This window comes from Spermophilus citellus, assembly GCF_964194105.1.
Source record: "Spermophilus citellus genome assembly, chromosome: 12".
NCBI lineage: Eukaryota > Metazoa > Chordata > Mammalia > Rodentia > Sciuridae > Spermophilus > Spermophilus citellus.
The window spans coordinates 130,843,781-130,869,886 of record NC_138198.1 but is presented as its reverse complement, the minus strand read 5'-3'; the positions used below and the strand labels follow the sequence as shown (position 1 = coordinate 130,869,886).

At 45.3% G+C, this 26,106-nt stretch overlaps 1 protein-coding gene across 4 annotated transcripts in view; it reads right to left on the bottom strand.

Annotated features, from left to right (window-relative positions):
• Positions 1-26,106, bottom strand: part of ATP9B (ATPase phospholipid transporting 9B (putative)) — a 273,460-nt gene that overhangs the window by 8,435 nt on the left and 238,919 nt on the right. For all 4 annotated transcript variants that reach the window (XR_014018324.1, XM_081263198.1, XM_081263199.1 and 1 more), the window contains 11 exons: positions 24,831-24,992; positions 23,974-24,066; positions 17,662-17,745; positions 17,019-17,189; positions 14,354-14,452; positions 12,381-12,470; positions 9,617-9,761; positions 9,278-9,342; positions 8,155-8,310; positions 7,893-7,957; positions 5,435-5,543 (listed from right to left, as the gene is read on the bottom strand). Coding sequence is in view for 3 of the 4 variants with exons in the window: in XM_081263198.1 (XP_081119324.1) it covers positions 5,435-5,543; positions 7,893-7,957; positions 8,155-8,310; positions 9,278-9,342; positions 9,617-9,761; positions 12,381-12,470; positions 14,354-14,452; positions 17,019-17,189; positions 17,662-17,745; positions 23,974-24,066; positions 24,831-24,992 (1,239 nt within the window). In the remaining variant the exon portion in view is untranslated. The remainder of the gene's footprint in view (positions 1-5,434; positions 5,544-7,892; positions 7,958-8,154; positions 8,311-9,277; positions 9,343-9,616; positions 9,762-12,380; positions 12,471-14,353; positions 14,453-17,018; positions 17,190-17,661; positions 17,746-23,973; positions 24,067-24,830; positions 24,993-26,106) is intronic.

Sequence of the window (26,106 nt, the reverse complement as noted above, 5' to 3'; positions counted from 1 at the left end):
CTCAGCAGGGCTGCACCTTCACTGCTTTTGACAGTCCCTGCTCATCCACTCACTGGCCTGAGGACATCTGGCTGCCTCCAGTTTGGGGCAAGTATGACAAAACTGCCATAAACATCGTGGACAGAATTTTAGTGAGCACAAGTTTTTGCTTCTATTGGTTAGATAGTTAGAATAGGATTGCTAGGTCACATACACATTATGTTTAATTTTATAAGAAACTGCCGAACTGTTTCCAGTGGCTGTCCCACTCTGCAGTCCCACCAGCAGAGTCTTCCTGCGGGGTCACGTCCCCCAGCTTCCAGACTGGCAGTGCTGTGTGTTTTGGCCATTCTAACAAGTGTGTGGTTCTATCTCACTGTCACCTAAGTTTGCAACTCCCTGAAAGAAAAATGACATTCAGCATTTCTCATGTTTATTTTTACTTGACGTCTGTACATCATCTCTGGAATGGTGTCAGTTCACATTTTTTGCTCACTCTTAAACTGGGATATTTTCTTGTTGAATTTTAAGGATTCTTCACATACATGAACACAGTCTTCTGTCCATTGTATGACTTGAAGTGTTTCTCTCAGTCTGTGTACTGTCTTTTCATATACTTAGCTCTATCACTCACAGAGAAAAGGTCTGTTTTTTATCATGTTTTCCCTTTATGAGTCCTGCTTTTGACCTTATGTCTTATTTAACAATGTGCTGCCCGTCCCAAGGTCATGCGTATTTTCTCCTGCATTTTCTTCTAGAAGGCTTACCATGTGCATCTAGGCCATGGTCCACTGTAAATGACCCTGCACTTGGGATGCTCTTGTCGCATGTGGGTAGCCAGCTGTCCTGACACCATTTGTTGGTATCACTCCTCCTCTGCCTGACTTCCTGTCAAAGGCCAGTAATGCCTATGGGTGGGTTTCTGAGCTCTCCTCTGTCCTACTGACCTCCATCTATCCTCTGCCAATCATGCACTCCTTGGTGGGCTGTTTGTGTATCAGCCTGGATGCGGTTTTTACTGTACTCTTTGGTTACAATGAGGCTGTCATCTCTTCTGTTGCTGACTGGGTTCCACTTCAGCCACTGCTTTCTGTGCCATTTTGACATCACCCTCATCATTACTGATTGATTAATCATGTATGGTCCGCAGTACAGCAAGCCTTGAAAGCAGGTAGTAGTCTACCAACTCTGTGTTTCCTAAATTGTTTTGCCAAACCCAGTTCCCTGCTTTTCCATCTGAAGTGCAGAATGCACCTGCTGACAGTCAGCAACATGCAGTCTCCCCACTCATACACGTGCCACCACTGCCGACCTGTGGTGCTGCACGGCCCTAGAACACTGGGCCTGCATGTGCTCTCAGAGCTGCCCTGAGTGCTCTGCCTATTTGTGTATTACTGCAAATGCTGCAGACGGTGCTTACATTTCTTCTGACCTCATTGTTTACTGGTTGTATACAGAATTAGAAATGACTTATTAAATTTTTTTTTCTTTCTTTGGGATTTTGTACTTAGTTAATTATGGCATCTACAAATATTTTTATTATCTACTTTCTAATCTCCATGTCTTTACTTTCTGTTTCTTGCCTTATTCACCATTATTTTAAAAAATTATATAATAGCATAAATATACATTTCAAAAGATAAACGCATTTTGAGTTGGGCATGGTGGCACACACCTGTAATTCCAGTGACTTGGAAGGCTGAGGCAGTAAGATGCAAGTAAGGTGAGCCTCAGCAATTTAAGAAGCCCTAAGCAACTTAGTGAGGCCCTTCTCAGAGATATAAAATAAAAATTAAATAAAAAGGAAGGTCTAAGAATGTAGAATGGTGTGTAGGAATGTAGCTCAGTGGCAAAGCATTCCCATATTCAATCCCCAGCACCCTCCACCCCGTAAAAAAATCATTCTGTGAATATTCTCTAGAAAAGAAGAAACAGTGAAGTAGTAGCTGGACCAGGGGAACCTCAGGCTTATGTGAAGATCAGCATGCCATTACCTACTTGATGTCTTTGCAAATGGGACAAGGTGACAGGAAGAGTGACCTGGCTGGCTTTGCTGGGCATAGTCTCTTCTCTGGTCTTGCTCCTTGCACTTGAGACTCATTGTCGTCCCCCCCCCCCCCCTCCCCCGGGTACCAGGGATTGAACTCAGGGGCACTTTTAGAGACAGGGTCTCACTGAGTTGCTTAGTGCCTCGCCATTGATGAGATTGATTCTGAACTTTTGATCCTCCTGCCTCGGCCTCCTGAGCAGCTAGGATTACAGGCGTGGGCCACTGCACCTGGCCTTATTGGCTTGTGTGTGCGCGCGCGCGCGCGTGTGTGTGTGTGTGTGTATTTTTTGGTATTGGCGACTGAACTCAGGGGTGCTTTACTGCTGAGTCACATCCCCAGCACTTTTTATATTTTGAGACAGTCTCACAAAGTTGCTCAGGCTGCCCTTGAGCCTCCTGCCTCAGCTTCCTGAGTTGCTGGGATTACAGGTGTACTTAACTAGCTTCTTTGGAGGTCACAGGCATCGGGCTCTATGGGTCATGAGGTGTGAGTGCATCAGTGCACTACTGCAGGGTCATGAGGTGTGAGTGCATCAGTGTCCTGTTTCACTGACTGAGCTCAGCATGAGTACAGCAGAGTGATTCAGAGCGAGTCCTGGGCCTCAGAAGAGGACGCTCAGTGCTGCTGCTGCAAATACATCCATACAGTTTTATGAATAAGAAAAGCACAAGTTGATTCCTTTACTCCCTCAATCCATTTGCTGACTACCATGACCACACCTGGTAATGGACACCAAAGAGCTGGTGTAATTTAGGCCACAGAGACAGAGGAATAAGGACTGGCTGACCTCATTAGAACAGTAAGGCAGATGTGTGATACTTGCATCATTTATACTTCTAGACTGAAATGATTGGTAATCAAATACAAAAGACCCAAGATATTTTACTGAAGAGTATAGTACCTCCTCTTGGATGTGCAAGGGCTGTGCCCACCAAAAGAAATCATAGATTTCCTGTGCCTCTGGATGAGTGGTGTGGCACATGCTGGATAACTATCTGGGGATGATCATTTGCAGTCCATGCCTTACTCCACACTGCTGTCCTGTGATTTACCAGGGACCAACATTTTCTTTTCCTGCTATTATGCAGGCTTGCCAAGAGCAAGGGCTACACTTGAGTTTTCCCAGCCTTGGTACCATGCCTGCTGCATCAGGATGCTTGCTTGGTGTCCTGCTTCAGCATGGCTAGCCTTTGGCTACCAGGGTTATTAGAGAAGGTGAAAAGAACAGCTGTACCAGTGCATTGGCAAGTGATTAGAAGAAGAACCTTCAAAAACAGTTCTTTAGCTTCAGGAAGGAAAAACCTTCAATTCTACCAACTTGTGGTTGAGCACTTTTGTATTTTTGTATTCAAAGGGTTTGAAGAGTACTAGATTTTTAAAGAAACAGAGACTACAAAGATAAAGAGTACAGATTTTCAGATCTTAATGGAATTTAAGAGAAAATGAGTGATGGAATTCTTGTCAAAAAAATGTAGGATCAGTGTGTAGGACACTGAAGCGTTCTGAACTGCTAGCTGTCTGATGGAGACTCAGACGCTGGCTGAGATACAGCTCAATCAGACTGTGTGCAACACCCTGTTAAGTGGGGTCATCTAATGACAGCAAGCACTGACCCTGTGGCTGGAGCCCAAGGCAAGAGCGGTCTGGCAGATGCTTGGTGCCTGCCTGCAGCTCTTGTTCCTGGATAATTCAGATATCCACAGTGGATAGGACCTGAGTCTGCACAGCTGGCAACAGCCATGTGATGCCTGGTAGTTTGTGCTTGCTGTTGTTACCTGCGGATGAGCATCCTCCTAACACGGAGGTCCTGACTCTGCTGGGTATCAACTGCCTAGGTGTACAACCAGAAACGCTGGGCTTCTGCTTGTGAGGAAGAGACGATTTCTGCCTGATAGCTATGAACGAGCATTGAACAAACACTCCCAATCTCGGGAAACGGGGCTGTGCATAAGCTATGGAAACAGATTCTTTGCAAAGCTCCCTGTGGTTCTGGACCACTGGCCCCACTCTGTACCCTCACAAAGGCTTCGTCATTTCAGCATACCAACCACAAGTCCTCTAGTTGCTGAGTGTGCAGCTTGGGGATCTCCCTGCTGGTCACGACATTATCAGCATGATAATAATGCTTGACTAGTTTTGTGCACACAGCTGAAGTAGGTCTATCTGTCCTGATAAAAGACATAGAGGTTTTCAAGAAAGTTCACAACCCCTCTTCCATCAGATTAGTAGAAAAAAAATGTAATTCAGAAATTCAAAATGTAACATGACTCATCAAGAACTACTCTGGGTAGCTAGTTAGCAAGGCTACAGTCTGGTAGCTGGCCTAAAGTTAATTAGTTAATTAGTGATTAACTAGACAAGAATCTATCCTGTTAGTAGTCAACTGGACTAGTCATCCATTAATTCATGGTTGGCTGAAATAGTTAATTCCGTTAGTCATTAATAGATTAGATTTTGGTCTGTTAATGTGGTTAGCTGACTAGCATCTATAAGGATCAGCCGGGCCAGAGTCTAGTCTGCTAGTTAGCAGTCAGCTGGACCAGAATTTTGCTTCTTGAGCACTGAATTCTTTCCTCCCTATTCCACAATACTGGAGCTCTAACAACTCTGATCTGATAATTTTAGGTTATCAGCTACAAACTGAGTTTGACTGAGGGCTGGTGGGTTTTGTTCTCAGTGGTGGTTCAAGAGAACCTTTCAATGTGGAAAATTTCAAAGCAACCAGAATTTATATCTGGAGAGCTGAGATTTTCCTCTACTGTGTCCTTAAATTTTCCATGAAATAAAAATATGCTTTCATATACAAACATGATAAACTCAAAACTGCCTTCAGGAACATTTGACTCCTAACAGAGCACACTGTCAAGGAAGCAGATCTCTGTGCCGTCAGTCAGGGAAAGCTGCCAGGTGGACTTTCTCCTCGCAGCATCCCTGCACAGCAGCACACACATCTCAGGGACTTGGAAAACACGGCCAGCCACTTTTCAGATGGAATGCTGAACCAACACTAGAGACTGGGGACTACAGAAAATGCCTGGCCAAGGATGCCATCGATTTCTAGTTTTGGGAATGAATAAATAAGAAGCACCTCTTTGGGAAGGGGCATGCATGCTGACTGGGTGAAGCACAGGTAGTAAGGGTCCTTCACACAGAAATCAAGGCACAAGCTCTTCTCGGTTTTCCAGGACGCCTGCCCGTTGAGCTCACAGAAGCTCCAAAGGCTGTTAAACACATGTGTGCCATTGGAGCTCTACGGCCAACACTTGAGAGGTCCCCTCCCCTCTTTAACTCAAGAGGAAAATGTCAAAACTGCTGAGGAGAAGTAAGAAGTATCTGCAAGGACAACGACTACCAACAAGACTTCAGAATGCACGTGTGTGCAGTCCGTGGGCAAAGGGCCATACCTTGGTGAGGTCCTTGTACAGCTCTGGGTAAAGAATTGCCATTTCCGGCTTTACATCTTGGTCCAACACTAAGGAGAACACTGGAAACATGGTGTAGATAGTTGCATACCTTAGAGGCCAAGAACATTTAGTTAGCCTGAAAAATGTCTGCAACACAACTAAAATTAGAGGTAGATTGAAGTTTCAAAAACCCAAGACATCCCATGAAAACAAGATAAAACATCAAAGTTGGCAACACAGTAAGATTATTTCTGATCAGTAGCATGTTCTGTAAGCCATAAATGCTTACTGGGAGTGGAATCCATTTAAAGATAAACATTTCTTATTAAACATTTGCAGGTTGAGGTCAGACTTCTCTGAAGCTGTCATGTTAACATGAAGTACCTGGTATCTCACCCAACTCCCCCAAGGGCAGTGTTCTGTAGCACTTTAGAACAGCCTTGCTGGTGGGATGCTGACGCAGACAGCGTCCCCACACAGAACCCTGCCTCCCACCTGCCTCTTCCTTCAGCCAAGAAACAACCTGTTCTCCATCTCTATCATCCCTACCCCTTTTGTGGACTACCACATGAACAACGGAACAGACGGCAGGCAGCCTTTGGGGTTCTCCACTTGCTGGGTCCCAGGAGGTGACCCTGGGTATGGCTGCACCAGCATCCTGGTGGTAAAGGGGCCCTGGTTGCTTAGCCATTCATTTGCACACTGTAGGGCACTGTGGTTACCCTGAGTCTGGGGTTATCACAAACAATACTGCAGTCGACATTCACTGCATGAATTTTTCTTTTGAAGATAAGCTTTCATTTATTTTGGACCAGAGCACCAACTGGGATAGCATGTGCTGGGTGATATGGTAGAGGCAGACTCGGGCTAATTTTGGTTTGCTGAGCTCTATGCTGGAATGTGGCATGTCCATGCCACACACCACCACCTGAGGCTCCATATTATAACTTCCTGTCAGATGAGGACACGGAGTCTCTTGTGACTGGGAGGCAGTATGCACTCCCAGTCTGAGATATGAGGCCCTCTTCCTTTGAATCATGCCATACTGTGGTCACATGTCCACATTTTCCTCTCTAGCACCAGCTCAAGGTGGCAGTGCTCAGGACCCTGAGATGGGAGATTATCCTGGCTTGCCTGGACAGGCCAGTATGAACATACGGATCCACAGAGGAGGCGCAGTGTTCTGTGGAGAGAGGCAGATGCACTAGGAAGAGCAGTAGGATGCAACGTTGGCTTGGAGGGTGGGTGGGTGGGCTGAGGTGGGAGCCCTAGGCATGGCAGGCAGCACTCCCATGGGCTCTCACTGGGATGCGATCAAAGCACCTCACGTTGAACAAAAACCTAACACTTGGAAGGACTGCCATTCCTCTGTATCTTGCTCACATTACCAGGAATTCTGGGGATTCAAGGAATGACCAGACAACATAGCACTTAGGATGCTCTTACAACAGCCTGTGGTGAGTAGACACTCATGTGTCCTCTGCTGCCCGGAAGGAAGCTGAGCACAGGGAGAGGCGCTGGTACAAGTGTCCAGGAAGCTGGCTGATAAGCCTAGCCTGGCCATGCCTCCCACGAGCAAGCCACTGAGCCAAGGCCTCTCCCTCTCCTCTTGACAATGCGGTGGGATGGGGATGGATGTAAGTGGGTAGCCCTGGTCACCAAGTTCCCAGGCTCTGCTCATAGAAGGCAGCCCTTTCTGGGGTAGGTGGTGATCACTGCAGACACAGAGAGCAGCAGAGGCATGGCCACACACTAACATCCGTGCTGACGTCATCTCTGCGCATGACCACAGTGGGTGAGGGGGTGAGATCCCAGTTTAACTGCTTTTAGAGGAAACTCCTGTCTCACAGATATGGTGGCTAAGATCACCTAGCTTTACTCCAGCTCATGTGCGCAGCATGCTTTGGTGCACTGGATCTTCAGATGTGAGGTTTCACTGCTGCTGGGGACAGACTTCTAGTGCCTGTTCTGGATTAGGTCATGTCTCACCCAAATTTCAGGAGGCAGACAGCCCAGTGCCTTCTGTTCTGTGTGATCCTGACTGGTGACTGTCAAGTCCCCACATGAAGACCCACTTTCTTGCCAGGACAGGGACAGGCTTTGAGAGGCCTGCAGCTGGCCCAGCTGGCTCCATTCTGGGAATGACAGCCTCCACAAATGCTTACCCCTTGGTTCTGCCCCTCTCGTAAGCCATGGGGTTCTTTTATAAGATTTCAGCTCCATCCTACTTCCTGACACAAATTACAGCCTCCCCATGAACACACAATCTGTGTGAAAAATGAAGCAGCAGTCGCAAGAGGCTCAAGTGTGCAGGTACTGCCCGGAGTTCCCCAAGCACAGCCTCAGCCTTCACATCAGTGGTGCTTATCCCAAACGCACAACTGCCCAAAATATCATTCAGTATTCAACACGCATTTTTCTGTTGAGTTGGGAACCATGAGCAAGGAACTGCACTTACCCCACCATGAGGAATCCCTGGTACAGGGGGACAGACGCAAAGTAGAAGACTGAAGAGAACACGGCCTTAAAGACAGAAAACCATAAGTTAGAAACAGCCGCTGTTGGTCACCTGAACATCATTTTGCATGCAGGTTTCTCAGAGTGAGTAACACATCTAATTAAAAATACGACATCCAATGAAGCTGCGATGCTGCCACAGTCGCTTCTAAGTGCTATCTGTCACCCTCTGCAGGCACCCTGGACCCAAAAGGCCTAAGTACCTGCATCGTGGAGATAATGAGGCCCCTGTGCATGACGAACTGGCCGAGAGCTGCGGACCTCTTGTAGCTGTTCCGCCCGTGCACCATGAGCAGCCTGCCGACGTGTCTGAACTGTGTGATGGAAAAGTCCGCTGCCAGCGAGGCCTGCTTCCCCTCCTGGAGCAGAAACACACAGGCGCCTCTGCAGAACACTGTGCTGCGGAGCACGCACACTGTGAGCTGAGCTCAGGAGCTTGGCCCGGACAGATGGAAACCTGCAGCTCCTCCTGCATGGCCCTAGAAGCTCCCCACAGGGCATCCCGGGCATCGGGTGATGTGGGTGGTATCAGGTCTGTACTGGGCACCTGCCTGCCCACCTAAAGGCGCCTGCCTGTGGGCATCAGGAGGAGGTGCTCACAAGTGCTGCAGAAGAAATGGCTTCAGCAGTCTAGCAGCCGCACAGAAGTAAGGCAAAGGGACAGTATGGACAACACCATTCAAGGCCCTTCCCCACACCTCAGCTCTGTCATGACTGAAAAAACTATCTCCTACTCCACAAAATTTGCTGTAACACACTTCAGACAAAGCAGTCAAGGAAACAGCCAACTCAAGTTGGGTGAACTTTCCAGGTCTTTCTGGTATGTTCCTACTTAAGCCACGATAAGAGCTGTGGTCAAGGCTGGCAGGAAGACAAACCACAACCATGGTTCACATGGCCAGGAATCAGGGATGCCCATGAAGAGGAAGTGGTAGATAAACAGAGGAGAGCAGCGGTGGTACTGAAGAGACCAACCAAGGTGTGCTGGGGACACGCCAGCCAAGCCCTATGCACAAGTATCTTAGAGGATAAGTCCCAGCAGGCCACGAGAACTGGGGGATGCTGAGGGCTTGCCAACCCACTTTGGTTTACAAGCATCTCAGACAGGCATCCAGTTATGGAGTAAATAACAGAAGGGCGTGACTCTGACCTACCTATCTCTTACTCAAGTACACAGCTCAGGGCTTGGACAAATGAGGACCTTAAATACATGTGGACCCAGGAGGCACTGATTCTGTGCAGACCCAATGCTTGCTAAACGCAGGTGTGGGCTGTACATGTGCTGAGGATGTGATAAAAATACATAAAACAAAAAGACAGACGTACCTTTCCCTCAATCCCAATGCCACAATCTGCTGCCTGAATCATGCTCACATCATTTCCTCCGTCACCTGAGAAGCACAAGAAGTTGGGATATTAAATAAATAAAGCACCTATCCATCATCATGTTTTCTGTGTTACCAGTTGGGATTGTTTAAGGAATTTTCAGTAACATAGATACAATCAATCTAGTTCCAGAGATGAAACATGATTTTGCCTGCAACGTCAAGAAGCCAGTTGCTCTTAAAATTTCACTGCTGAGGAGGGAGGTGGCGTTCCCACCCACCGACAGCCCTTCTGGCTATGTCCCCTACCCCCGCCAGGTGGAAGCCCAGGGTGGCTCACCGATGGCACAGGTGCGCCTCCCAGTGTGCTGCCGCAGCAGTGTCACAATGTGGGCCTTCTGGGTTGGAGAGCAGCGGCAGCACACCACGGCGGGGCACTGGCAGGCCAGCTCCACAAGCTCGTGCTCATAGTACTTCAGACACACCTGCAAGACAGAGCGCCACTCTCACTGTGCCACTGCACTGTTCTGCAGCTGAGCAAAGGGACAGAGCAAATCAGGGGGCTGGAAAACCAGTGGTCTTTCTCCAATGTGCATTAACTTGCATTTTTTGGGTCTCACCTGTGACCATGCCTGCCCTGTGGGAGCTGGGGGATGTGGGAGCCAATGGGCCCACAGCCCTGTAAGAAGAGGAGGGGTGAGGTGGGGGACACTAGTGCATCAAGGCCATGGTGGGAAAGATCACAGAGGCTGGACAACGAGGGCCACCAGGAAGGGCAAAGCACGCTGAGGGTTGTCAGGCCCAGAGCTGGTGGCCATGAGGCAAAAGGTGTCTCCAGGCTGATGTGACTGGGGCCAGTGTTTGGGCCATTCTGGGGAAACCTGCTTAAGATGATTCCAGCCCCTCCTTCCCCACACTGTGGTGATGAAGACACCTGACTGACCTCTGATATCAAGTGCTCACTACCCTTGCCAAGAAATAGGGGAGTCCACCAGCTCCCAATGCATTCCCTTGGTCAAGAAAACCAGAGTCCCGATGCACTGCCTGGAGGGCACTGAGCCTACTCTTTCTCTCAGGAGCTTTGAAATGCTCCCCTAGCACAAAGGACAGCTATCAGACTCCAGGTCCTTCACCACAGGAACAAAAGCCCTGAGAAGAGAGTGCTTCTTCCTCCCCAGCCACTGGCTGCACACTGCTACCTTTCTGAACAGGGACTGTGGCCACTGGTATCTCTTGCCATCTTCTCTTCTGTTCTTGGGGACAAAGAAGCCCAAAGCCACATTTGCAGATACACCCTGTAACCGCAAGGTGCTCATTCTTGCACAACGTGACTGTTTTCGTTTCCTTTGCTTTGATGTTCTCATTTGCATAATTAAAAAAAAATATTTATTTCTTTTAGTTGTACACAATGCCTTTATTTTTATTTATTTTTATGTGGTGCTGAGAATCAAACCTAGGGCCTTGCATGTACCAGGCGAGCGCTCTACCGCTGAGCCACAACCCCAGCCCCTCATTTGCATAATTTTTATTCTCACCTAATATGTGTATTTTGGGTCAGTTATCTGAACCCTCTTCAGAACTCCCAAATTTCAGAATATAAGAAAATAAGTGCCACCTATCCACCAATGAACTCAACCAAAATCACCATTTAACTGCATAGGGAACATGGAGAGGAAAGAGAATGAAGCTCAGATAATGAATAGCAGGCACTAGATAGATGCAATAAAAAACTTAAACGAGCCAAACTATAGCTCTACAAACACTATTATTTGGAGACATGGCAACAAATACCAAAATATGGTGCCTCAAGGGGTCTTCGGCATATGTTAGGAACTGGAGGAGGATGGGAAGTGGGGGGCCATGGTAGGACAGTCTGGTCATTCACACCACATGCCTGCAAAACTCGAACACACACAGTAAGTACAAATGACACCAACCAACATGGTAGAGATAGGAAAGTGCCCTGTGCCCTTTCCTGCCGGGAAGAGGGCCCGGCACCTACGGGGCCATCAGAGAGGGCTTTGTAGAGAGACAGACTGTGACAGCCAAGGGACAGAGTGACCAGGTAACCGAGGAAGCACAGTGGCCATGGCTCCAGTTAGCATAGAGAGGTGCAGGGTGACGCCACTGGACTAATAAGCACTTCAGACTCTGGCTCACTAACTCTTCAGCTGGCTGTGGAGTCTTCCCCTGGACTCAGAGATGGGAACATAAAATCAGGATGCAACTGTGGACAGCACAGGACCACTTCCCTGGCCTGAGGAGGCATGTCTACTCAGGGGCCAGATGCAACCTCTGCAATTTGAGCAAGGAGAGCAACTGAAGCGGTGCTCTTGGTGGCCAGAGGTCAGTAAGAAGCCTTGTGGTCTCAGGGCCAACCTCTGGGCACGTTGTTCTGGGAAAGCAGCACATGCAATCTGAGGTCATCGAGTACAGCGCCCCATGCAGAAGTAGTGTGGAGAGAGGCGCCCATCCATGCAGCCGCCCCTGCCCAGGACAAGACCCAGACGCTGAGTGACACTACCACCTCAGGAATGGCCCACAGCCAAACAAGGCCAGGGCCTGGGTCCAGTCAAGCCAACTCCACCTGTGTGGCTACCTGCAGTCCTTACCAGGACCTGTGCACTCCTAGTACCCTGGGGTCAAGAGGAGGACAGATGGGACTAGAGAGTGCTTCCCCTGACTGGGAGCTCTCCGGTGACCCACACATGCCTGGATCATTGGCTTAGATAAAGACAGGAACCACACCAAGGCTGCAAGGAGGTAGAGCTGTTACCAAGGGGCAGAGATCCGGGTCAGCTGAAAACACCAGCCTTAAACAGTGGGTACAGGCCAGGAGACATGCTCAGCCCTGACTGTACAGTTGCATGTGCCTTATGGGTGATAGGAAAGCATAAGACAGCAGAGAGGCAGGGCCACCTGACAGCACATCCCTCAAGAAGCCCTGGATAACTATAAGGGACAGACAGACAGAAACATACTATATTATTGTCCAAACTTGCCTCAGGAGACAGATAGACATATGCTGTATTAGGACCCAGCCTCGCCTCATGAGACAGACAGATAGACAGATAGACACACGCAGTATTGGGGCCTGGTCTTACCTCCAGGGAGTCCCCTGATATGACCAGTGCACAATCGTGCTTCCTTCTAAATGCATTCAGCTCCAAATGGGCCTCTCCTCGACTGGTCACCTCCACAGAGGAGAAAAGATTAGTACAGGTTAAAAGTCTTCAAAATTAGAGCAACAGACCAATAGGATGTGCTTCAAGAAATCGCGGTAGTGTCCTTTGGACAGTGTCGAGAACCTCAATTGCTAAACAAGGTCCCTTCAAATTTCTACTGCACTCTCCATTGACTGTTAACAGACCATTTTTCAATTTGCTGCAAATAAAAGCAGAGAAAGCACTGTACCCAAGAAACACACCTGAGCGGTACCTGGAGCTGGCTTCCCTTCTGCTGAGGTCAGGCCGGTTCTGAGAGTAAATTCACCTGAGACACATTCTAGTGCCCTAAGTGAGGTGAGGATTTAGCAAGGAGAGAGGCAGAGTGGGGTGCAGGTGAGATGGTATTTAGCACCAGGAACGCAGCCAGTTTTTTTTTTTTTTTAAATAAAATAAGTCACATTTATTATCAAAAGTTGCATGAAAGCCCATAGCGTTTACAAAAATGATTTTTTATATAAAAAAATATTTTTGACTATATCGTAATATTTGTGGGGACACCACACTGTTGCTGTTTGGAGCCCTGGCTGGAGGAGACAGGGTCCTTGGCCACATGCCAGGGAGAGGTACAACTGTCTAAGATCCTGGTGTTAAAGATGTCTCTTTTCACAATGTGGAGGAAGTGTGGGAGGCTTTTGTAAAATCCCCCGTGGTCTCTGCCCTGGTTTTCCATCTATCCCATTTTGTTTGATGTCTGAAGGATTAAGCAATCTAAACGAGTAAAATTAATTCATAATCTTGGAATATCATTAATTTTTGAGTGAAAAGATGTCAGAAACCAAGGTATGCATTTTCAACATTCTTTCTGTGGAGATTTTATAGGGAATAAAATAAATGTTATAGGAGTGAAATAAATTAAGCTTCTCATGATCCAAATTAATCTCAAACTCATCTGTAAATAGGTTATTGTGAAAAATGTAATTTGTGGTGCTATAACACTGAAAAGTCAACAAAAATTGATGGAAAGTTTTATCAGAAGCATTAATAATTTAATTGCAAATAGTAGTCTGCAGGGCCTGATTTGTGATTCTATGCTTCAAAACAAAATACATTTACATGTAAACGACTCTCAAACAGCCATTTCTGTAGGTGTCAGAGCTGCATTCAGACAGCTACAGAACACAGTGTCTGTTCACTCACCATCAATCAAGGCTGAAGAACTTTTATTTTTGTGTGGATTAAATTTAGTCATTACTAATACATACAGTAAACACATAAATTTAGATAACTTCTATTGATTTTCTTTGAGTCAATTAAGGAAGAACATTTAATGTGAAAATGGCAATATTTTAAAAACACATTCCTACTTTGTGTTTAGAATTTGTTTCACAAGAGCTACCTCTGAGCCACATGTAATATGAGTAACTAAATCAAAAATGTATTGTAAAATAAATATTTATTTTTATGTATTGGAGGTATGTCTATTTAAAAATAGCAATAAATAATAGTAAGAATATAACAGAAAAATGCTTTTGGATTTAGAGCTTGGTCACTATCAAAAAGCCATCTTCTTTATTACATTTAATGTAACTAAAAAAATATTTTAACTTGTTTTTTATAAGTTGAGTAAGAAAAAAATGACAGTATTTCTTTTTAAAAAGATATTTAGTAATTGTGGCTGGGGCTGTAGCTCAGTGGTAAAGTGCCTGCCTCCCATTTTGAGGCACTGGGTTCATCCTCAGCACCACATAAAAATAAATAAAGATACTGTGTGTTCATCTACAACTAAAAAAGTATTTAAAAAAAAAGATATTTAGTAATTAATAACTGCATATACATTTTTACAAAAATAACAGATTTTAAGTGTGAGATAAAACATTTAAAATTTCAAAGTGATTCAGAAACATACTTACAGGTCTAAAAATATGAATGTCTTGTGTTCTAGACACCAAATGTGAACTTTTGGCAATGCAAGTAGCCGTCTCCAGTTTATCACCTGTTAGCATCCATATCTATGAAACAATTTAAACTGGTGAACTTCAACAATGCAACGATACTTTACGTCTTAAAAGCGTCTGTCCTGAACAGTTGCTCGTACACCCCTCCCGCCCCATTCATAGCATTAGCACAAAGCCCAAAGGTGAAGCAACCCGAGTTCACCGACAGATGAATGCATAACCAGGATGTGGTCTACCATTCCATGACATATCATTCAGCCTTAACGAGGAGGAAGTTCTGACTCATGGAGCAACACAGTGGAATGTGAGGACACTATGGCAAGGGAAATAACCCAGGTACAAAAGGACAAACACTGTATGATTCCACTTATATGAGGTCCCCGGATAAATCCAATCTATAGACAGAAAACAGAATGGTATGGTTAGGGGCTGGGGAGCTGGGGTTTAATGGGGACACTTTAAGAAGAGGAAAGTCCTGGAGATGGATGGTGGTGATGGCTAAAAAGCGCTGTGAGGTTCTTCATGCACTGAAAAGTGGTGCCAAGTTTTACTGTGTCTACCCTGACTTGCTTAGGCAGAACAAGTAAGAGCAAAGTGATGTGCAGACAGCCATGAGATGTGGAGGCATGTTGACTAGCAACTCGGTTGTGTCAGTTACACATGGCTGAGTCAAAGTGGATATCTATAGATGCCCAAAGGTAACTTTATATAGCCTTCCAACCAAACCAACAGGGTGGACGAGGTTGCACACAGCACTAGCAAGATCATAAAGAATTTTATTTCAACTTATTGATTTTTTCAGGTGGAAGGTGAAGCCCAAATAGGCAGAGGGCCCATAGCTAAGCCAGAAGTAATTTACATCAAATAAAACACATCAAACAATGCTACTTTTCCATTTAAAAAACTGCATATACATACACATATTATGTACATATATCTGCAGATAAAAAAATAAAATATCAGGGCATTTAATATATATCAAAGTATTTTATATATTTTATATAACATCAAAAAACTTCCTGTAATATTCTCATCATTGGAATTTCTCAGATTTCTTATGTAACATACCAAAAGACATTTTTGGAAACAGGAAACAAAAAACATGAAATATTAATTATTTGTTTAAGAGTGATCCAACTGTGGCTCTTCTCCTTGCCTGAAGGCTTGTGTTTTCTACTCATTTACATGTCTTCCTCTTCCCTGCCCACTGAGACCATGGCTGCACCATGTCACTGGACTTGGGTGATTTTAAATACCCAGTCTGAACTGCTTTCCCTAACTGAACTCCCTGTCTGCACAATGCTCTGCCCACCATGCAGCCTCAGGGCCTGCTTCCCACTGCCGCCAGATTTCCTTGGCCTTCCCACAGAAGTTCCCCAGAATCTAAGGGTTGGGCAGGGAGGTGGGCCAGGCACTGCTTTGCCTCCCACCTTCCCTTCAGTTCACCTTTCCTGTCTAGCTAGAGTTTTTCTAGCTAGTTGTACTTTTTCCATCCTCAAAAGTAGGTTCCAAATCCTTTGGACAGTATTAAAATAAATGTTCTCAACCAGCCTGTCACTGAACTCTCAACTTCAATGAAAATGTGAGGTAAGAAAGCAGTTTCCTAGTTTTCCTAGTTCCCTCGGGCACTGAGGACCTCAACAGTCAGAAGAAAAAATGGCAGGTCAGCAGCCGGGGAATAGGGCAGTTGGCCACACGACTCCCAAGGAAAATGCACCACAAACCTCAACTCAAACTCAACAAACCAATTATAAGAGAAATGTCAGCTGCCAACCTGCAGCTGTAAAGTAGCGAGGAGCTGGGGGTTATGTGGGCCAGGGCACCCTCCCAAGGCCCGAGTCAGCAGCAGACCCAGAGAAGAACCCAGTATGTCCAACAAGGAGCCAGAGGGAGGAGATATTCCTGCCTTGGCTTTGTATGCGCATACCATCTCTGCAAGAAACCCTGTTGCTGAGCTCGGCAGCTCAGCAGCTGAGCAGGACTGCGAGGAGTATGCTTTCTGACTCCATGACAGCGTGGACAGACAGACAGCATAGGCTCCTGGACATCCTCTGTAATGACGGATGTCCTAGCCAGAAGCTCTGGGACACACTGGATTCTGCATGTGCACGGCTTGCATGTAAGAACCAACGTCCCTGTGAGGCTGGGGTTCTGCCCTTCTCCTCTCCTCACCCAACATGTGCTGCCTATGGCAGAAGCTGCTTGGGCAACTTGGATTTTGGCAAGACTGCGATTATTTCAGGAAGAGTGCTTACACTCAGTCCTGTGACACAGGATTCTGACCAGCAGGGTGATGGCAAATGAGGAAACTTGATTTGAAGAGCCTGTGGCTAAACCACAGACTGTAGACATTGGGCAGGGGCTGTGGGTCCTCACGACTGTCTTCAGAAGTACACGTTATGTGGATGGACAGAACCAGGGGAAACCATGTCTGAAGGCAGGACAGTGCAGGTATTTCTGGATGTCTGGCTGTGAGGCTGAGGAAGGATGGGGGATAGGTGTAGCTTTGCTTCCCACATTCTTCCACCCACCACCCCAGGAGTGCCACAAAACAATACTCCAAAGGAAAAGAGAGTCTGCTTAACAGAGGAATCCCAGGAGCCAGGGCAGCAGGCACCACCTTGATTCCAGCGTTGCGCAGCATCTCCAGCGTGGGCCGCACGTCAGCCTGCAGCTGGTCCTCTACCCCGGTGAGGCACAGCAGCTCCAACTCTCTCTCCAGGCTCTCTACCACTGCGGCCACCTTCAGTACTCGGTCATGGATGCTCAGCTTGGCTTGACTGTATCGGCTCTGGGACACAGGGGACATGTGTATGGTCCACATGCCTGGTCTGCAATTATTTACTAAATAAATCCACAATACAGGCTGAGCATCCCTCATCCAGAAATCTGCAATTTACAATGTTCTGAAGTTGGATATATAATGAGCACAGACAACAGATCTTGAAGCATTTTGCAATTTTTGGTTAGAGACACTAAACCAGGTCATGCCTATGCAAGTAACTCCAAAGCCTGAACCACTTCTGTTCCCCTGAGCACTGGGAGACAGAAGGTGCAAACCTTGTTGCTGTGCACATGCCCCTGCCCTAACTCCAGACTGAGGGGAGGTGGGATGGAGGCTCCCACGGGCGAGGCGGCCTGATGCCAGGCACTGGGGACACTGGTTTCCTGAGTGCTCATGCACAATGTCAGGATGCACCTGAGTACAGACAGAGGCCTGCAGGGCAGGAGAGTTCATGAAGGGCAGGTGATGAGCCACTCACCTCAAAGTCCTGGTACTGCTCTTCCGTCAATGCCTTCTTTGCCACCACAAGTGTTCGCAGCCCTTCCCGAGCCATGTTTCCACACTGGAAAGGAGAAGCCCAGTCACTTGTGGTCCCCAGGTGGCCTCAGGCACCATGGAGTCCACTCCCATGCATACTGTGGTCGTCTTCATCTCACGCAGGACCAGCATGTGCCGGCCTGGGTGCTGTGAGGACTAAGAGGTCACAGTGCAGCATGTGTTCTCTGTGCTCTGTGGGTATACTCATGGTTCCCACCACACTCCAGTGGGACTGCTCCCACGGGGGACAGGGGAGAGGCTGCTGCACTGGGTCTGAGCTACTCCACACTGGCTGTGCAACACCTTCGAGTCCCTTTCTGCCACAGGACACTCCTCCTTAAGTGCCCCCAAACTTGCATGAAATAAGTAAAACCAGGAAAGTGCAGCAGTGGTGTGGGGAGAGTGGGGCCAGGGGAGGCCCCCATGGGGAGTGCCAGATCTAAGACGCATGGATCTGAAGGCTGTTTCTGCTCTGTGTTGTAGGGCAAGCTGACTGGTTGACTGCCTAGCCTCATGGGTGGAAGTGGGTCTCAGGTAGCTGTGCTGGGCTAAGCACAGCGTGTGTGGTCTGTGCTGCAGTCTTCCCCCCTGCTGGCACGGCTTTTGGTCCCCCTTCCTGGCCCTGCAGCTCGGGTGTTCACACAGGGGCACTGCCATCAGACTGATGGGCAGTGGGGTACTAGTTAAGAGCTGAGGCTGGTGGGGACATGGGCCATGCCCAAAGCCCCATGCACCTGGTCCGTGATCAGGTGGGAGGGAGGCTTCCACTGGTGAGACGGCATGGTGCTAGGCACTGGGGACACTGGTTTCCTGGTCTCAGTGGGCAGGGAAGAGGAAGCTCTGAGGAGCCATGACCCAACTGTATTTAAAACAGAACTAGAGATACATTCTGTAGGTGTATCAAAAGATGTTAGCACCATTCACAGTGAAAGATTGCATTAAAATAATAAAATACTACTTTCCCCATCAGAAGCAGAAACCCAACAGTTTCGAGTGAAGAAACAAGCTCTTTGGTACACAACTGGTACAGGGGTGGGGCACACCTGTTTGAAGGTGTTGGCAACTTCTCACAAAGTTTGAATTGCAGTTTCCAATGACACCATTCCCACTGTAGGGAATGTGGCACACACTTGCGATCATATACCAGGCCATATCCACATGAGGCTAGTCCTGGCCATGTTGAACAGGTGGACAGGGGTCAGACTTTAAAGAACCTGAAATGGCACACATGGGGTTCCATACCACAGACATCAACATGGCCCTGAAGAGCAAGGCAGAGCTGCAGAGCTTCTTCCTCGTGCACCAAGCAGAAATAGCAAATATCCCTCTGCAGCGGGTGGTAGTGGTGTGAAAGAAGAACAGAGGCTGCTAGGAGGTGTGAGACGTAAGTTCCAGTGTTGGGGATCACAGTCCTGCATGGTCCAGAACTGCCTAACCCAATCTCCTATGGGCACAAGGTGCTGACAGCTGAAAGGAGGTTGCAGGGTCACAGAGGCAGATGAGTGTGGCAGAGAAACAGACCTCCTGCTCCATAGCTAGGAGCAGGCACAGTCCTGCCCAAGATGCCTGCACTACGAGGACACTGACAGCAAGCAGGCATCTATGAACAGGTGGGACAGAAGGTGGCTGGCTCTGCAACAGAGAGAGTGCGACCATCTGGAATCACTTCCTCAGGGAGAAGGCTCTGGAGCAGAGCCCAGGTGACTAAGGAGCGCACATTTCCTGCTGTGTGAAGTAGGACTGGGTGCAGGGATGGTCTGGGGCCTCCTCACCAGGGGACACATAGAGGGCTGCACTCCACTGTATGTTTTTGGAACCTTTGTCAAGGATCAAATGACTGTAGATGTGTGGGTTTCTATTCTGTACTACTGGTTTGTGTGTCTGTTTTTATGTCAGTACCATGTAGAATTTGTTACTATAGCTCTCTCTGCAGTGTAATTTGAATTCAAGTATTTATGATGCCTCCAGCACTGCTTTTTCAGTGTAAAAGTGCTTTGGCTATTCAAGGTCTTTCATTCTTCTGAATGAGTTCTAGGCTCCCACCCCCCCCCCCCCGCCCCCGTTCTGTTAAGAATGTCACTGGTATTTTTGATGGTGGTTGCACTAAACCTGTATATTCTTTTTGGTGGCATGGCCATCTTAACAATATTAATTCTGCCTATCCATGAACATGGGAGGCCTTTCCATCCTGTGTCTTCTCTCTTCAGAATTCTATAGTATCCATTGTTGAGTTCTTTTTACCTCCTTGGTTAGATTTATACCTAGGAACTTCTTTCTCTCTCTTTTTTTTTAAGGCATTTTTTTTTTTTTAGTTTATTTATTTACTTACTTTAGTTGTAGATGGACACAATACCTTTATTTTGTTTATTTATTTTTATGTGGTGCTGGGGATTAAACCCAGTGCCTCCCATGCGCCAGGCAAGCGCTCTACCACTGAGCCACAACCCCAGCCCTTAAATGCAACTTTGAATACAATTGTTTTACTGACTTTTTGGCAGATTTGTTAACTATTGATTTTCATATGTTGACTTTGTAATCTGCTACATTGTCAACTTTATTAGTTATAGCAATCTTTTGTGGAGTTTTTTTTTGGATCTTCTAGGTATAGAAAAATATAATCTGCAAACAGTGATAATTTTACTTTTTCCTTTCCTGTTTTTATCCCCATTATTTCCTCATCTTGCCACACTGACCTGGTTAGAATTTTTAGCACTACGTTAAATAGACTATTCCAGATTTTAAAGGAAATGCTTTCAGTTTTTCCCCATTTTCTATGAAGTTGGCTTTGGTTTTTTTAATATACCCTTTATGATGTTGAGGTATATTCCCTCTATTCCTAGTTTCTTTGGTGTTTTTTTGTTTGTTTTTACATCATGATTGGTTGCTGAATTATGTCAAAGGTCTTGTTGCATCTATTGAGACGACCAAGTGATTCCGTCCTTGATTCTATTTATGTGATGAATTACATTTATTGACTTGTAAATATTCAAACATCCTTGTACCTCTGGAATAAAACCAATTTGGTCAGGATGTACAATCTTCTTGCTATTTTGTTAAACACAATTTGCTAATATTTTATCAAGTATTTTTGTTATCTAAGTTCACCTGGGATATTGGTCTGTAATTTTCTTTCCTTGAAATGTCTTTATCTGGTTTTGGTATGAGAGTGATATCGGCTTCATAGAATGAATGGAAGTGTTCTATCCCTTTCTATTTCATGAAATAATTTGAGAGTATTGGCATTAGTTCTTTAAAGGTTTGGTAGAATGCAGCTGAGAATCCAACTGTCCTGGGCTTTTCTTTGTTGGAAGGTTATTTTTTTTTTTATTACTGATTTTATCTTATTACAAGTTACTGGTTTAGGGTTTCTATGTCCTCTTGATTCAGTTTTGGCAGATCACATTTGTCTAGATATGCATCCATTTCTTCTAGTCTTTCAATTTATTGGAGTACAAGGTTTCAAAATAGTCCCTAATGTTCTGCTGAATTCCTAAGATGTCTGTGGTGATTTCTCCTTTTTCATCTCTAATTTTATTAAATTGTTTTTTTCTCCCTTTTTCTTTTGGTTAGTTTGAATAAGGGCTTATGAATCTTGTTTATCTTTTCAAAGAAACAACTCCTTGCTTCATCAATCCTTTGTATCTTTTTTTTTTTTAATTCTCAAGTTCATTGATTTCAGCTCTGAACTTAATTATTTCCTTTCTTCTACTGGTTTTGGAATTGGTTTGTTCTTCTTTTTCAAGGCCTTGCGACACATTTTTAGGTTATTTGGGACCTTTCTGATTTTCATAGCTATAAACTTTTCTCTTAAAATTGCCTTTATAGTGTCCCAGAGGATCTGAAATGTTGTATCAGTATTCCCATTTGAGCCTAAGAATTTTTATTTATTTATTTTTAATTTTTTTTTAAAAATATTTTTTAGTTGTCAATGGACCTTTTATTTTATTTATTTATTTATACATGGTGCTGAGGATCAAACCCAGGGCCTCACACATGCCAGGCAAGCGCTCTACCACTGAGCCACTACTGTAGCCCCGAGTCTAAGAATTTTTAAATTTCTCCTATCATCTTTTCATCGTCCAATAGAGTACTGTTCAATCTCCATGTGTTTATATAGTTTCTATAGGGTTTGGTTCTGTTGATTTCTAATTTCATTCCATTATGACATGATAAGATTCAAGGGATTATATCAATTTTTTTTGTACTCAGCAAATGAATTAAAAAAATTACAGTGAGTTGGGTGGGCTATAGAATGCTATAGCTGAATGGCGGGAAAAGGAGAGCAATCACGCCCCCCACGAAGGCTGTCACAAGCCCTGTGATGATTCACATGTTCAGGAAGTATCTTGCATCTCTACAGCAGTAACAGACCTACAGTGAGTGATAGGCAGTCAGGCAGTGAAGACAACTGACTTAGGGATTTGGGCCTTTAGAACTAGGCATGGGCAGGGATCCTGAACTTCCTGGGGTGTACTGATTAACAGTTCAGACCCAACTCTGCACACCACAGACCCCAAGCCACAGGCAGGCACTTGTCACCCCTACCATCTCTTAGGAAGCTGTAGGTGGGATGTCTACCTCCAATAAAGCCAGGTATAGCATCTGATGAAGAGATGTTTGTCTATAGGCAAATAAAAATTATTAAAATATCCAGATTTTCTGAAAATACCTTTTTAATTCATCCAGCTTATTGGATCTGATGCCCACTATTAAATCTGTAGGCTGCAGTGGCAGGAAGGGCTGGGGAAGAAGCCTGGGGTCTAATACTACCCACTCAGACACTCATGAGCTATGTCCTTCCCAGTGTCCAGTTCAGCAACTTCCAGGGTTGGGCTATGTAGACGAGGGAGGGGACTGTTGCTGTACCACAGAGGAGGGCTGAGCTTGTTCTCCTGGGATACCACATCAGGATCTAATTCAGGTCTGTGTTTAGAGGGAAGAGGCCCATCATTGCCACACCTCCCTTCATCCAGAAGATTATTTTTTTCCTGTGTGTTATTATGTGTGAATACTCTGATATTTCAATTTTGAAGAATGGTGCTTTCTGTAATATGATCAATGTAGAGTGTTTTCCTTGCACAACTGGAGAACACAAGTTTGCAGCCAAGAAGCCAACTCCAGGTTCTGCTTGCAACAAAAAGCATAGCACAAACCCAGGCCCCTGGAGTGATTGCTTTGCTTTGTTTCTTAATACACTGAAAGGATTCTGATTACAACAGTTTACAGCAAAGACACCACAAAGGGTCAAAAGATTTATCTATGAAACAAAGCACAATGCTGAGAAAATAAATGTACATAGGATTTTTAATAAAGTTATCTTTGTAAAAAAACAATCTGACATTATCTGTCTGTTGCAAGACATTTATTGATTTGACCTCATAAAGCTAAATAAATTAAACAAGTATTTTACAATTAATTGCACATCATTATGACCAAAAGTAATTTTTATGGCATTTTACTAGGTCTTCAGGGAGTTTAATTTATTCATGTCCCTGATTAAATCAAAGTGCCCTGAAGGAGATATTGATTCATATTGCCAATATCATGCAAACACTGGGTGTGGTCACTGCACTGACAGGAGAGCTCTGAGCAGCAGAACAACATGTAAACAGGGAAAAGGGCTGTACTTGCCGTTACAACTGGTCTGGCTTTACTCAGAAACCCAGCTATCAATTAAAATGTAAACTTAACACATTGTAGACTCTCATTCAATTTAATATAGGCTTACTGGTGTTTGTACATTATTTTCTACTTTTAAGTGAACTGACTAGCATAATACTAAAATTCGAATTAAAATCTCCTTGCATATTAACTAGATGTCATATTAAAGCCTAACCTTGTTTAAACACACAGTGCTATTTCACAACTCTCTAGTGAATGACTGATGATGTTTTCTATACTTTCAGTATTACACATAAAATTATTCTCTATAAGGGGCTCCTTGTGCACATCCACATGATTTCACAAACAAAACAGCAATAGTTAATTGTATAGAAAGCCTCATAATTAACGAGGGCCTTATCCTTTTTGCTTAACCAGTATGAGAACCATGACTACTCAGAATAATTTGGTGGGAAATGACAACACCCCTGGTAACCTTCCAGGACCTGGTCTGACATCTCTGTACCTTGACCTACTCCAATGACACCAGTGTCTCCCAAGCTGTGGGGAGGAGACAATTTTTTGGTCATCTGATGTTTCCTAAGTTCCACGAACATGTGTGGCTGCACAATGACAAGCATGGCCTACTTACCTCCTCTTCCAGCCAGTCATTGTACTGGACGATGGAGGACATAGCAACGTCAGCACCCTTCATGTAGAATGTGATTTCTGCTGTGGACTCATCCTGTATGGAGTGAAAATACACTGTTGGGCTATCTAGCTCCTTGCAAATAACTGCTGGTCTAATAGAAAATGCACCGGAAAAAAAAAAAAACAACAACAACAACAACAAAAAAACAACTCTTAAGAATGCCTTCCCTGTGGGAAGCTGCTTGCTTTCCAAGTGACAGGCGCCTTTACATGCAATGCAGTAAGAATTGGGAAAATCACTGCACACTTGAGATGCTGGGAGGAAATTTTTGAAATAAATTCTGTTAATGAATAAATGACTTGGGCTATACTGTAAGCATCAAAGTCTGATCAAATGCTTTCTTGTTTAACAAACTTCCAAATATTTTTAATTGTTATTTGCTAAGAAAAGCTGAACACAGGTACATATAAAAACTTTATGGTTAAAAATCATTATTAAGTTAAACTTTTTGTTACGTTACTTTTGTTAAACACAAAACAACTAGCTGATTTTGAAAATTAGTAACATCTTTTACTTATTCTCCCTTAGCAGTGTTAGGAACAGATGTTTCACATCACCAGGTATTTTATGTCATTATGGCCACTCTGGTGTCTCACTCATAAATTATTAGTTTAGATTTTGTTTTATTTTTAAAAAAAACCATAACAAGCACAAAGCGAATACGTACTTAACTTTAACCTTTTTTGTGGAGAGGGAGGATTTTGTATCTGCTTTAAAAGATTAAAAAAGGAACCGCTCAAGCTGTCCACACCAAGCACACTGAAGTATCTCTGGGCCCAGCACAAGCGGCAGCTTACCCTGACGATGATGCCCATCCGCTTGCTCTCCGAGGTGAAGGGGAACACCTGCAGGATGCAGTAGGTCAGGACCTGGCCGCCAGGCGTCTTCAGCTGCATGGAGGTGAGGTCCCTGCTGACCAGAGTGAGCCCGACACTTTCTGTCCACCGCACCAGTGCGACCTGAAGAGACCACAGTGTGAGGTCTGACTGCCTTGGGGACGCTGTGCCCAGAGGATATGGTACCTTGCATGCAAAGTGTCCCCAGACACATGAAGGCAGAAAAACTGCAGTGTCTAGAACTTTTCATTTCTGTGCCATATTACATACAGGTGAGCAATAAGCAATGTGGCCTGCTGTGTAACATGGTCCATTATGCACCATAAAGGCTTCCTTTTGTACTCTGTGTCGATGAGCTCCCTACAGCTAGTCATGTTTAAACCCTAGAAGGAAGCAAGTAATCTGAATTTTGTTTATCCCTATTTTTTTCCAACATGAGAGAGAAACTGGTGTCTGACCAACTACATGAAAGTGTCTACGTGGAATATCTTCCGACCTGAAGGGGACGAAAAGCCGGAGCCTGCAGATCAGGCCTGTAGAGGGCAGCCTGGGCTCTGAGTCTGATCAGGCCAGCCAGTAGCTCCGCAGCATAGTCTCTTCACCTCACCAGTTCAATTCCAGCTCTGCCAGGTGGAAATATGCTTCTGCAAGCTGTCCTAAGGCTGAAGAAATGTAAGCTGAGTCTTTGGTGTGTGTAGGTACTAAACAATAGGAGCTGCTCTTACTTATTCTTACTTAGAGTTACTTTTAATAACTTATTAAAATTAAAAACTCATAAGAAGATATTTTCTAAAGTTAATAATGTATGTTAAGTATTTTATGACAATCAAGCATTTTCTGGAAAAGAATATCTTTCTGAGGAGCCTTATCACGGGATAGCAGGTCAGTTAATGGCACACCAAGCTTGGCAGTAGCTGAGAGAATGTTACCCAACAGGAACACCCTCTGTGATGAACATGCTGCCAGGGTTGGAGACTGTCACAACATGCCCACAAGACCAGCTCTGTGCTCTGCAGCTTCCCAAGGTTGGGCACCCTTCACCTTTGCTCTGAAGGCACAGCCTTGTCACTGGCCAGCAATGTCACAGCTCCCAGGGCCTGACTGGGCGGGTCCCTCGGGGCTCAAGTCTCTCAGAGGCAGGGTGAGCTCACCCCTGCTTTCAAGTCTCACTGCCACCTATGCTGTTAGGATCTCATTTTGGATTTTGAGACGTAAGTCATCTCAGGGACATTTAAAA